Consider the following 13,300-nt stretch of genomic DNA (forward strand, 5'->3'; position numbering starts at 1 on the left):
TGCTGATGTGCTGAGATTTGGACGTTTGCTTTACCCAAACCATATAGATCAGGAATTGAAGAAGCATGGATCACCAAATACTTGCTCATCAAAGTAGAATAAAAGTACGGTGGTCTCCCCTTATCTGTGGTTTCAGTTTACGTGGTTTTAGTTACCTGTGGTTAACCGTGGTCCAAAAATATTCAATGGAAAATTCCAGAAATAAACAACTCATAAGTTTTAAATTATGTGTCCTGGGTAACATGATGAAATCTAGCACAGGCTTGTTCCGTGCCTCCTGGGATGTGAATTATGCCTTTGTCCAGCGTATAAGCACCCTGTCCGTTAGTCACTTCATAGCCATCGTGGCTATTGTCTCAGTATGGCAGTGCTTGTGTTCAAGTCATCCTTATTTTACTTCATACTGATCTCAAAGCACAAGAGTAGTGGTGCTGGCGATTTGAATATGCCAAAGAGAAGGAGTAACGTACTTCCTTTAAGTGAGAAGATGAAAGTTCTCAACTTAATAAGGAAAGAAAAAAAAAAATCGTATGCTGAAATGGCTTAGATCTAGGGTAAGAACAAATCTTTTATCCTTGAAATTGTGAAGAAGGAAAAAGAAACTCGTGGATAGTAAATATAAGATTTGGTATTATCCTCAGTTTCAGGCATCTACTGGGGGTGTTGGAACAGATCCCCTGCAGATAAAGGGGGACTACTGCATGCAGGGCAGTGAAAAGTGACAAATGTCCTCTCAAGCGGCACGGTTTGAATTAGAATTCAGCTTAGGGTAAGAGACAAGGCCAAAGCTTTACACACAAACACAGGTTTGTTCTTAACCCCACTTGCCATCTGCACTGATCCGATCACAACACTTGGCAGCAGTTTATTTTACTCTGACGCTGTGTTATTGCTCATGGCTCAGTGGGAAGAGCTTAAGAGCCGTGAGGAAGACCACACAGGGCATGATGGGACTACGTCAAATAGATAATGCTTCATGTGGTACAAATAATCGTTTTATACAATATTTATATTTCGATCTTTGGCTAGTAATTCTTAATCACAATTGGACTTGCCACTTGCTGAGATTCCATTCTTATTTTTAAAGTTCTTATTCGGTTATTGTTCAGGTCTTAATATTCTGTTAAAGAGGGGCTCTCGATTTCAGCAAAACCAATTAAAAAAAACCTTTCTGTCAAATAATAAGGCTGTTTAGGAAATCCACACTTTCATTTTTGGTCTGCAGTGGTGTACATTTTTCACTATCATATGGGACAAGCACTCAGATAGAGGGGCTCCAATTTCTTTTTCTGTCTTTCCACGTCCTCTAATTACAGTTGCTGTTAGGTGTCCTGAACTGGTGCTTCTCTTACATATTGCCAGGAAAGAAAGAAAATACGCCTTCGTTGGTTACTGTACTTACAATGGTTCCTAAAACCAAACAAGAAAACCACAGTGATCTTGGCAAACAAACAATTGAAAAGTACAGGTGCTGGGAGTGTGCACAGCCCCAAAATCAACATGACTTGGGAGGAGAGGGGGTTGGATAACAAAGAAAGGTGCTTTTCACTCGGAGACATTTATTTCTTTTAAATATTTGCGATCTGCAGCCAATAGCGCATGAGACCACTTAGCATTATTTCCCGACAAAGGGGAGGGCTGGTGGTAACGAGCAGATGCTTGAGTGGCCCGTGGCATGAGGTGTGCCGTCCATCAAGAAGATCAATATTTACTGTTCCTGAATCTTTGTTGTGAAAGTTTGCTCTCCTTAAAAAAAGAAAAAAAAAAAAAGTGGGGGTTGTACTTTGATATATAGAACATGGGTCTGACTTCAGGCAGTGAATCAGCTGAAAGCAACAAGGTCTTCACAGAGAGGAGTCAGCACCTCCTCTCCTGTTCAGTGTTTTAAGGAATAAAATGCACCTGGCTCAGGACATGGACAGTCCTTTCTCCATTCATTGTTTTTCATTCCAGTTAAATCCTACACTGGTGACAGGTGCAATTTCAGTGTAATGCTGCCTTTTAAAATACGTCTTAAAACATAATTAATTTCATTCAATTTGACTCAACATGTATCAGTAAAGCAGCATGTCTCATGTGGTAAGGACTGTGCAAGACACTAGAGTGACCAAGATAAAGATGTGGGTTACTGCCTTAGCTTTGTGGTGCCTCAGTTTTCCTCATTGGCTATACTAGATCACAGAGGAGAGAGTTCTGTGAGATGCAGGGAAGAGATAAATAGGTGATGAGTCATGACCAGCCATACCATAGAAAGAATTTTGTATTTGATCTTTAGATCAAAGTGAGGTCTACATCTTCAACATGCATACGAATCAGCTGGAAATTTCTTAAAATTCAGATCCCGATTGAGTAGGTCTAGGGCAGGGCCAGAGAATCTCCATATCTAACAAGGTCCCAGGTGATGTTAGTGATGCTTGTCTGTGGGCTATACTTTTAGTAACAAGAAACTATTTATTATTTGTATCAATCACCTGTGATGATTATTGACAGTGTACCTCCCTGGGCTCCACCCTAGATATTTTGAGTCAAAATTTGCAAATTAATGGTTTCTCCAGGTGATTTTATGCATGGTAAAGTTTGAGAACCACTTTTTAAATGGTGGGAGACAAATGAATGCTATTAAGTCGAGTGCCATATGGAGACTTGGTTTTTAGAGAGAGAACATGAAATAGAGAATTCCTTGGAGGTGAACTACAAGCAGGGCTACGGATGGAGGCACTAATGGGTGGCAAAGGACTATAGAAGAGAGAATGGCTCTGGGGGACCCTAAGACGGTGAGATTGACAGGACTTGGTCATGAGCAGATCTGGGGGCCCAGTGGGGAAGAGGAGGCCAGGGTGACCTTCTGGGTTCTCGTTTGGACATCTGGATTGCTGGTTGTGCCAACATTAAGATGGGGAAGCAGTATGGTGTGGGGTTAAGATTTGGAGTAGGAGAGAATGGATTTGAGACCACTTCCAATATTTACTACTTATTTAGCCTTGGTAAGTGACTTAGTTTTTCATGTGTAAAACGGGGATAATAGTTGTTGTGAGGATGCATTAGTCCCATTTTGCAGAGGTAGAAAGTGAGGAACAGAGAGCATAAGTCGCCCCACTCATACAGACAGAGAAGAGTGGAGATGAGGTTTGGGTGTGGGCCATCATGATTCTCCAGCCTCTGTTCTGAACTGTTACCTGAAAGGCTGTCCATGCATAGACACTCCCCAGGTGGGCAGTAGCATTAACTGAGCCATGCAAATACACTTCCCCTCATTTCACTCTCTCTCAAGGTTCCTCTTAGTATCACTACTCCTCCTGTTGTACTCTCTTCCTTTAAAATGGTAGCAATTCCCTTCCTTTCATTTCTCTTAGCTCATCTGTGATGCTTTTTAAAAGAAGACTTCATTCAATACCAAGCAAATATAGAAATAAAGAAAATTCTGGCAACAAAAAAGGCTTATTAAGTACAGATTTCTGACCCTTCCTCAATTAATCTCTCACTCTGTTGCCAGCACAACTGGCTGGGACCACTCAGTTCCCAGCTGCCTTCTTGCCACTTAAGAGGTGTGTATCCTCTTAAGCTTCCATCCCTGCCTCCTTCATCTACTGTCATAGCAACATGAAAGTTTCTGCTCCTGTGCCCTCCTAGGACCCTCTCACTCAGCTTAAAGTCTCTGGCTTGAGACACAAGCCTTTTCCTCAGGGAGTGGATGGGGCTGGGTAAGTGATTTTGTTGTGCAGAGTGATAGGACGAAAACCTCACCCTTTATGTGAGATTCTGTCCCTCATGCAGGGATGGTTTGATCTCTTACAGACGCAGCAAGCAAATGCTGCTCTGAACATGTAATATTCATAACATCCAAACAATGCTATCCATGCAATAATATCCAATATCCAAACAATAATATGCACACAATATCCAAATCAATAATATCCAATCATATTCAAACAATAGAAGATATACACAAACACTAATGGGCAATTGGTGCTATGTGTTTAATTAAAAGAAAATCAGATTACTCTTTTTTATGACCTTATTTCATATTGTTTATCCAGTATTTTTGTAGCCTTTACCCCTCTTTATTTTCTGTTTTTGTTATTTCAAGATGACAAAGCCTAACTTGAGAGCCTCCCCTCCCCCATCTTCTGAACCCTCCCTCATGCCCTGCCTGTCTGACACACTGGCTGTTCCCTGCACTTGGAATGGCCCTTACTCAAGACCTGATATGGCTATTCCTTCTCTTCCTGTGAGTCTTTGTATTAATGTCACCCTGTCTGAGAAGCCATCTCTTATTTCTGTATATAAATTAGCACACTACCCTCAACATTTCCCCATTTTCTTTAATCTTGTCTTGTTTTCCATTTTAGCAATAGAAAAATCACCATCTGATATATTACAGATGTATTTGTTTATTTTTCTGTCAGCCCCCTCTAAAATGTCAACTTCTTGAGAATGGGGACTTCATCTATTGTATCCCCACCATCTAGAACAATGTCTGGAATATAAAGTAACTCAATAAAATTTTATGAATAAAGAGAAAAATAAGTTAGTTAGCCCTTTTGAGGAATATGTAGAAAGGATGTGTATGTATAGGTAATTAGAGTCAATTGTAATTGTTTTCAGAATTGTTCAATCTTAAAAAAGCAAAAACACTTTTAAAATATCACTAAATTAGGGAAGAAAGAGTGGTTAGTGGCTTGTATTATTTTTGGAGCCACAGACCTAATTTTATTTTGTGTATTTTTCTCCTCTATATTGTAGCCCAGCCATCATCATGAAAGAAGTACCTTGCCCTGCTCCAGATTTATTACCCACATGAAGAATTTCTCTGAATCTCTTAAATTTGGTAATCTACATTTGCTACATTTTCCAGGTAAATTATGAGATAATCCCAAGGAAGACAAGAGTTTCCTAAGAAACTCTGAGATGTGCACAGGTAAAAATTATAAAGACTTGGTTGAAGAACACTTGAACCATGTTTCAAAATGGCAATAAAAGAAGAAATTCATTGGCTTGTGAAGATGGTAAATCCAAAGGGTAGATTGGTTCAAATCATGCCTGGAAACTGGGTTCACCAATATTATCATGATTTTATTTATTTTTTATTATTGGCTTCATTATTATGTTGGATTTATTTTCAGAAATGATAGCAATAATGTGCCCTGGCAGCTATAGGTGTGTATGATTCTTAGTGCTTACAATTTATAAAGAAACCCTCATTTGCTCTGCATCTGTCACAGTCCCCACCTTTTATCCAACGAGTTTGGTTGGCCAAAATTGGTTCCCATGTTTACCCCTGGAATCAGGGTGTCTGAGAGAATGGAGCACACCAGTCAATTTGTACTACCACTGAGGCAGAGAGAATGGGCTGCTTGATTGACAACTACATTTAAATTACACAAAATGTGCGTGTGTATGTGTGAGAGAGAGAAATGGAGGGATGGTTTTCCAAAATAAATCGATATGGGGGAAGCAAAAGAGTATCATTTTGTGTCAAGCCAAAATGATGTGATGTGTGGTTGTATTAGTTATATCTACACAACACTGACTGGCAGCATGCGCTATTCTGACAACCACAGATTAACCATAAACTCCATTTTGAGGACTATTTTACTGACCTAGAAGGGTAAATGAATTTACTTTTATTTATTTACTTAAAAAAATTAATTATTATTAATATATTTTTCTATTCTAAGACCTTGTTGCAGAGCAGTGGGAGGGGGCGGGGGAGGGCAGTAGGGAAATGGAGGTGGGGTGGGGGCCGGGGTTCATGGCCATCTCCTTTGCTGGCCTGGTTGTGGAGGATGGGAGGACATGGCTGAAGCCCTCAGTGCCCCCACTTTGGCTTGGGAGCCCAGGGGGTTTTTGGCAACGATTGGGTCATTGCCAGGCTGGATGGAAATGTTGGGGGGGCTTGCCCTCGGCTCTCGCTCCCTGGCTCCAGGGCCTGAGGGACTTCTGATACCAGGTTGGTCATCACCAGACTGGATGTGGATGTTGGGGTGCATGGCTGAGCCCTAGGCTCCCACCCCCACCCGGGCTTGGGGACCTGGGGGGCTTCCACCAGTGGCTCGGTCATCACTGTGCTGGATGTGGACATCGGGGATATGTGGCTGAGGGCCCCAGGCCCCCTTCAGCCTGGCTTGGGAGCAGAGGAGGCCACTGGCTCTTCTAGATTTTATAAGTGTTCTTCGGTGGTGGTAGACCTTTATGAGTTAATATCAGAACATTGATCTTTGTTTTTTTTTATGTTTTCTTTCTGTTCTGTGTTGGATTATTAGCTACCCCCATGACTTAAACTCTGCACTGAAACTAATTTGTTGTCCCTTGCTTAATTGTAAAATGGGGGAACTTCCTGTGGGGACCAGCACTTGAGCCCTGTGGTTGAGCTAAATTGCTGCTTTGCTGCTGATTCTCTGAAGAAGGCTTTTTTGTGCATCTCAGGTTTTAATTGTTGACTTTTTAAGCACTTCTGGGTCTTGTGAGGTCCTGTACACCTAGGCTGTGTGAAAACTCTGGTCTGGGCCTGAGTCTCTTCAGCAAACTGCACCCTCTGCTGTTCTATATTCTTGACCAGTCTCGAGTGAGTGGGCCTGTGCTGATTGGAGGGTAGATCAGCTGTCTGTGCTATGCCCACATATTCCCCTGGTGGGCCCATCTACCCCACCACCCATACTCCAAACACTTCCCATGGGACGGGCCATGGGCTGAACCCTTGTGATGACTCACCGGTCTTTTAGTGGCTTCTTTTTTCAGTTGCCTATGGCCCCTCATTCATATATGGGTCCCCAGGAGCCCGTCAGTGGTCTTGCTGGCCTGGGGTCCACCAAGGCCCTCCTCTCCCCTGCAGTCTCCAAACAACTTCACACAAAGGGCACAGCTGCAGTTTTTGCCAGCTCTTGCTCTGTGGGCTCACCAGGGTCAGAGCTGTTGAAAGGTTTTGTTGGTTTTATGATAGTTTCGATGTTGTGCAGTAATGTGATTTTAATGGGGTCCTTTGAGAATCACATTGTGGTATACTCTCAAATGAATTTTTATTTAAAAAATTAAGTTGAGGGGGTATGTAATACATTTGTATGGTTCAAAAACCAAAACTATAAGGAGGTATACAGTAGACGGTCTTGTTCCCACCCTTACCCCAATCCACCTCATTCTCCTTTCCACTATGTGAGAACACTTTTAGTGTTTTCTTAAGAATCCTTTGATACTCTCTCTGAGCAAAGGAAAGTGGGTATATGAGCAAATGTAAGTGAGCAGGTGAGCACCAGTGTTCTGCACCTTGATGTCTTCACTTACCACTAAATCTTGGAGCTCTTATCACATCAGTGCATGGAGAGCTTCCTCGTTTATTATTTATACAACTTCAGAGCAGTATATTTTATGGATATTCCTCAATTTATTTAGCCAGTTTTCTTAGATGAACACTAATGATTCCTTAAAAAGAACTGATAAAGTAATGTGGATTTTATATGTTAGAGCTTTGGTGGCACATATTAAAAATGGATATTGACCTATGCCATGTTAGTTTTATAGAAAAAGTAATTTAGGCTTAGTTCCAGGCAACTGAGGTAATTCAATAAAAGTAAATGCCAACCTCTTTATTCTTTTCAAAATACAATAGAGGAACAGAAAATAATTGCCACATTACTGTCAGAAAAATGTGTGACTTCAAGATTCAGAATACTGAGATCTTGAGAGCTGAGATTACGGGAAGTGTCTTTGAGAAATGTCATGAGAAACTTTGAGAAATGTCATGGCTTAAAATTACATGGCTTGCGTTGATAGCTCTACATTCCCTGATATTTTGATATTTATCTTAAATTTGGGAACATGAAGCCCTTGGGCATGCTGGGATTGAGGTGACACTGATGGATGGGAGTGGGAAGCGAGTAGGGACCCTTCAGAGAGAGGCACTCACTTGATTGTAGTTAAGCCTCATCTCTAGGACAGATGAGCAGCATGTTGGTTCTGGGAGCTGTCTCTGGATAGGCTCAGAGCCCGGTCAGTAGCAAGAAGGATAGTGATTAAGGTTAGGCACCTGGGAACAGAGGACAGCCACAGCTAGGTTAGTTGCTGGGCAATAGGGAACCATTACTTTTTTGTTTTATGCAGGGGAGTGATGTAATTCAATTGAATCTAACGGCAGGATTGAGGGGCAAGACTGCAGGCAGGAAAACTACTTTTGAGGCTATTGCAATCATCTAGGAACACAGACATGGCAGTGAAGGATGACTAGGAGAGGTATTTAGGAGGTAACATCCACGGGGCTATCGTGGATTAAAGGAGAGGATTGGGGGAGATGCTGAGTTGGGGGAGGGTTTATGTATGCATAAAGTCACTCAGCAAAGGATGATTGAGAACTTATTAAATGACTGGCACTATGCTAGTTCCTATAGACTCAGGTGTGAGCAAGACAGAAAAGGTTCCTGCCCTCTTGGAATGTGCCTTTTGAAGAAGGCAGCAATTAATAAGTAAACAAATAAATAAACTAGATTATTACAGGTTATAGTAAAAGCTATGAAGATAAGAGTTAGATGAAGTTGTTTCCTGCCCTTCCCCTCCCTCACCCCAGCCTCTGACAACTGCTGATCTGTTTTATGCCCTTATAGTTTTGCCTTTTCCAGAATGTCACATAAATGGAATCACGCAGTATATAATTTCTTAAATATAACCTCTTTCATTTAGCACAATGCATTTGAAATTCATCCTTATTGCTATGTGTATCAAGTGGTACATTCCTTTTGATTGTTGAGTAGTACTCCATTATATGGATTTGTTACAGTTTGTTTTCCACTTGACAGCTGAAGAACACTTGGGTTGTTTCAGTTTTTGTAAAACTTTTTGGGAAGCTTTATTAAGGTGATGGAAATGTTCCATATCTTAATTGTGATAATGGTTACCAATCTGTATGTTTGATGAAACTCATATAACTGGACACTAAAAAGAGTAAATTTTACTCTGTATACATTATATTTCAATAAATCTGGTATTTAAAAGGCTTATATACCAAAATTTTAAAAAAAAGATAAGAAAAAGAAAAATGGGCAAAAAATAGATTAATAAATGAAAGTAACCCAGGAGATTGAAGGGGGTTGGTGCTATTTAAGATAAAGACATCAGGGAAGGCCACTCTGAAGAGTTGACATTCAGCCTAAGATATGTGTATCTGGTGTATTCACAAAATAAGAGATCAGGGTAGCCTGAATAAAGTAAAGAGAGATATCAACTGGATTAAGAGACATGCAAGTAGAGTGTAGATTATGAAAAGCTTTCTGGGTCACAATGAGGAGTTTTGGATTTTATCTTAAGTTCAGTGGGAGGCCATCGAAGATTTTAGGTAGAACTGTACCTCTTATTTACTTTTAAAGATGATCACACTGGTGTGATTTGCATAGTTAATTGTAGGGGGCAGGGAGGATACAGTAACAGTCCAAGTGAACGATGAAGGGGAACCAGACGATGGTAATGACAGTGAAGACGAATTCAAATGAGTGGGTCAAGGCTGGAAGTCATTTTGAGCTGGAAAAAGCCCAGAAACCTTGCTAGTGGTTAAGATATGGGATATGAGAAAGGTAGGAATCCAGGATAATTCAGGTTTTTAGCTTGAAACAACTGGGTGATAGTACTGCCAATTACTGGGTTGGAGAATTATTGAGTCAGGACCAGTTTGAGAAAGGAAAATAAAGAGTAAAATAAGATTCTATGTCTCCCATGGACTCAGTCACAAATCCAGATTTTGGAGATTGCCATTTTGGTCAGTCTGGATCAATTGCTCTTACCCCTGAAATGGCTCTTCCCTGGCCCGTTGTTTTTTGAATGACTCTAGTAATCTCATATCCCCAGGATCTCTCTAGTTTCTTTTCTTCTTAGGACTTTACTAAAATGCAAAAAAATTGCAAAAATGACCACAATAATTCATTGCCCTTTAAATGGATACCCCTTTGAAATATGCTTTTTAACTCGTCCCATCAAGAGGTGGAGTTTATTTCTCTACCCCTTGAATCTCAGTTGGCCACATGACTTGTTTTGGCAAGTGGGACATTAGAAAATATTACATAAATAGGGAATTTAAAGTGCTTGTGCATTGGGCTTGCCCTCTCACTTCTGAGAATGCTTTCATCATGCTATGAATGAGCCTAGGCTATCCTGCTGGATGATGAAAAGTGTGAGATTGTCACCCCAGCTGACAGCAGACATGTGAGCGAGGTCCTTGCTAGACCAACCAGTCTGCCAATTGTTAGACATGTGAGTGTGGTCATCCTAAAGTTTTCTGCTTGAGCTGTGCTGACTCTGAGCAGCACTTCCCAGTCAACCCACAGAACCAGGGGAAATAATTTTTTTTTTGTAAACTATTTAAGTTTTGGAATAGTTTTGTATGCAGCAAAAGCTAACTGATACACCACCCAGAGTTTCAGTGGTGATGACCAATCTCAGACTTCCTGCTGCCTGTTTGGTGCATGGATAACTTTATCACTGAGGCTTATTTGCAAATGAATGCTGGAGCATATATATCACCTAGTTAAACTGGCTGATGAAAGAGGTTAAAACTGATCCACAAAAGAAACTTGAAGTTTTTTTGGTCGAGGTTGACTCCATGTTACCCATCATCAGTGGAGTGTCAGCCCCTGATTTTTCTCTCCTGACTATAATCGTGAGGTCAGATGTCAGGCCCAATATGATGGCAATGGTCAAAGAAGGAGTTTTAAGAGTCCCAACTGGCTGGCTGAGCAACTGGGACCTTGCCTTCAGCAGATAGGTGGAGCATTCCTCTTGTAACATACCTAACCCTTTGGTTACAAGGAACAAATCTGCATTTACTTAAAATAACAAGAAAGGGTTAGATTGCTACTTTTGTTTTAAATAAACCAAATGAAAGAGGCATGAAGAGAAGAGCAAATGGAATATTACAAAGCTGAATTTAATTGCTTATCTGCTGAGCAGAAGTTAGCAAAGGAGACTATTCTGTCTAATGTACCTGAACAGATACAGACATTAAAAGGGGCATGTTTAATGTTTTCTTTGTTTGTGACTTAGAATAAATATCTGAACTGGAGAAAAAAGTTATGGAATCAAAGGGGGTGATAAGGATTTCTTGGGAGTGGATGAAATGATCGAGAGAGGGGAGAAGATATGAGGGTTAAGACCGGAACACAAAAGAATAATATTTAAGGGGCATTAAAGGGAGAGAAGCTGAAAAGGCCTGTGGCCTAGAAAGGTAGGAGCTAAGAGGCACTGTGGTTAGACGTGCCCAGTTTGGAGTTAGACTTTTGAGTTTGAATTCCAAGTTAACCATTGACTAGTTGTGTGACCTTGGGCAAGTTGCTTAACCTATCTGCACTTTAGTTTTCCTAAGTTAAAATGGGAATCAGAATATATCTAGTTCCTAGGGTTTATTGTGAGAGAAAAATATCACAGTATAGAGTTCTTGAAACAGTTCCTGGCCCATATTAAAAGTTCAATAATCATTGACATTATTGTTACAACATTCAGAGGTCATGAAAGGAGGGGAAGGATAGTTAGTATTAAATACTAAGGAAAGACAAATAAGAAATGTCCTAAGAGTGAGCATTTGTTTTAACAACTAGGATGTCTTGGTAACATTGGCGAGAACCACTTTTGTAGAGTTGTAGGGCTCAAACTAGGCTGCTGAGACTTGAGGAGTAAAGAGGAGGTGAAGCCGTGGTGATCCAGACTCAGCTCGACCATTGCTGTGTGACCTTGTGCAAGCTGCTTAACCTCTCTGGGTTAGTTTTCTCGGCTATAAAGCAAGAGGAGGAGGAGGCTGGATGAACTTATATTGATTTAAATTTTTTTTTCAATCAACTGATGAGAACCTAAATGGTAGCCAGAAGAATGTTGTAAAAATGATTTTTCTTTTTCACATGGAAGGGTTGATGACCAGACAAAAATTAAGGCTTCCCACTTTTCATTTTCCTTGGTGCTGCTTCCTTCAGAGCCAGACACATGTACCAATACAGAGGTAAATGCAGGCAAGAGTGCACACATGTATACACACACACACAAATTAAACTCTTTGGAGATCCATATGACAAGACTGCTGTAAGCAGATTATGCCACAGACCACAGATTCACCCAACTCTTACTAACAACAAACCATGTTCTGGGTGCTCTGGTAGGTGCTGGGGACACAGACAAATTCATCAAGGTGACTATCCTCAAAGAGGGAGATTAGGAATTTACCTAAAGGACAAGGTAGCTGACTGATAATGAGCTCTAGGATACAGTTCAACAAATATATATATATATATATATTTTGTCTTTTTGTGACTGGTAAGGGGATCGCAACCCTTGGCGTGGTGTCGCCCGCACTGCACTTAGCCAGTGAGCGCACCGGCCATTCCTATATAGGATCCGAACTTGCGGCGGGAGCGCCACTGCACTCCCAAGCGCTGCACTCTCCCGAGTGCGCCACGGGGCCGGCCCAGTTCAACAAATATTTATTGAGTTCTGACTCTGTCAAGCATTGTGCTGGGTATTGGGGGCAGCCATAAGAAAAATATGGACAAAGTCTTATAGGGGTAAGCGATGTGTAAAATTATTTCTAACAGGAAGGACTTTTAAACTTTCAGCTTTCTTATAAACTACATTTATTGATATCAACCGGGTGACCTGAGAATGTCACCTGGGAGGGCTCCCAGCTGCCGGCCTCAGTCTTTGCAGTAGGGTAAGAGACCATAGCTTGGAGAACATGGGAAGATGGGAAGCAGGAAGGTGAGGGGAGAGCTGGGATCTTGTTTACTTAGACTAGCCCAATTTCACTCACAAGCCTTAATTCTCTCTTTCCGTAACTGAGAGCCAAGCACTTCTCATGTCTCTAAATGTGCTTTGGGATGGTTTCTGAGATTGTTACCATGTACCACCACTCTGTGGGTGCAGATAGCAGCCTCAGCCCAACCCATTCTCTGGAAAAGACTCACAAAAGTTGGAGACCCCTGTATCATAGACCTCAGAGGTTTCGTGGAGAAGATTCACTGTTGCTTCTCTCAGGTAGAATAAGAAGAGATGAAACAGCTTCAAAATGTCTTAGTTTGTTTAGATATTCTTCATGCCAGTTTTCAGAATCACATTATGGCCAGCAGAAGGCGGGCGAAGCATGATTAGGCCTTGTTGGGTGACTCTCCGTTACCCTGAAGATTTCTTGCTCTTTCTTTGGCATATCCAAAGGCTCCCTTTCCTCTCACACTAAAGCTTGTAACAAAACTTTCAGATGCTGACAGGACTCTTTCAGGTTACTCACCCTTGTGAAGAAACAGTGGTTTTCTCTGGAACCTTGAATACTTCTCATCACTTTCTTGCA

General features: G+C 41.2%; 1 protein-coding gene across 1 annotated transcript in view; it reads left to right on the plus strand.

Annotated features, from left to right (window-relative positions):
• Positions 1–242: 242 nt before the first annotated feature.
• Positions 243–13,300, plus strand: part of C12H12orf42 (chromosome 12 C12orf42 homolog) — a 71,492-nt gene continuing 58,434 nt past the window's right edge. Inside the window, exons 1-2 of the mRNA XM_063115635.1 lie at positions 243–359; positions 4,744–4,855. Of these exons, the coding sequence (XP_062971705.1) occupies positions 243–359; positions 4,744–4,855 (229 nt within the window). The remainder of the gene's footprint in view (positions 360–4,743; positions 4,856–13,300) is intronic.

Source organism: Cynocephalus volans, chromosome 12 (assembly GCF_027409185.1).
Source record: "Cynocephalus volans isolate mCynVol1 chromosome 12, mCynVol1.pri, whole genome shotgun sequence".
In the NCBI taxonomy this organism is placed as follows: domain Eukaryota; kingdom Metazoa; phylum Chordata; class Mammalia; order Dermoptera; family Cynocephalidae; genus Cynocephalus; species Cynocephalus volans.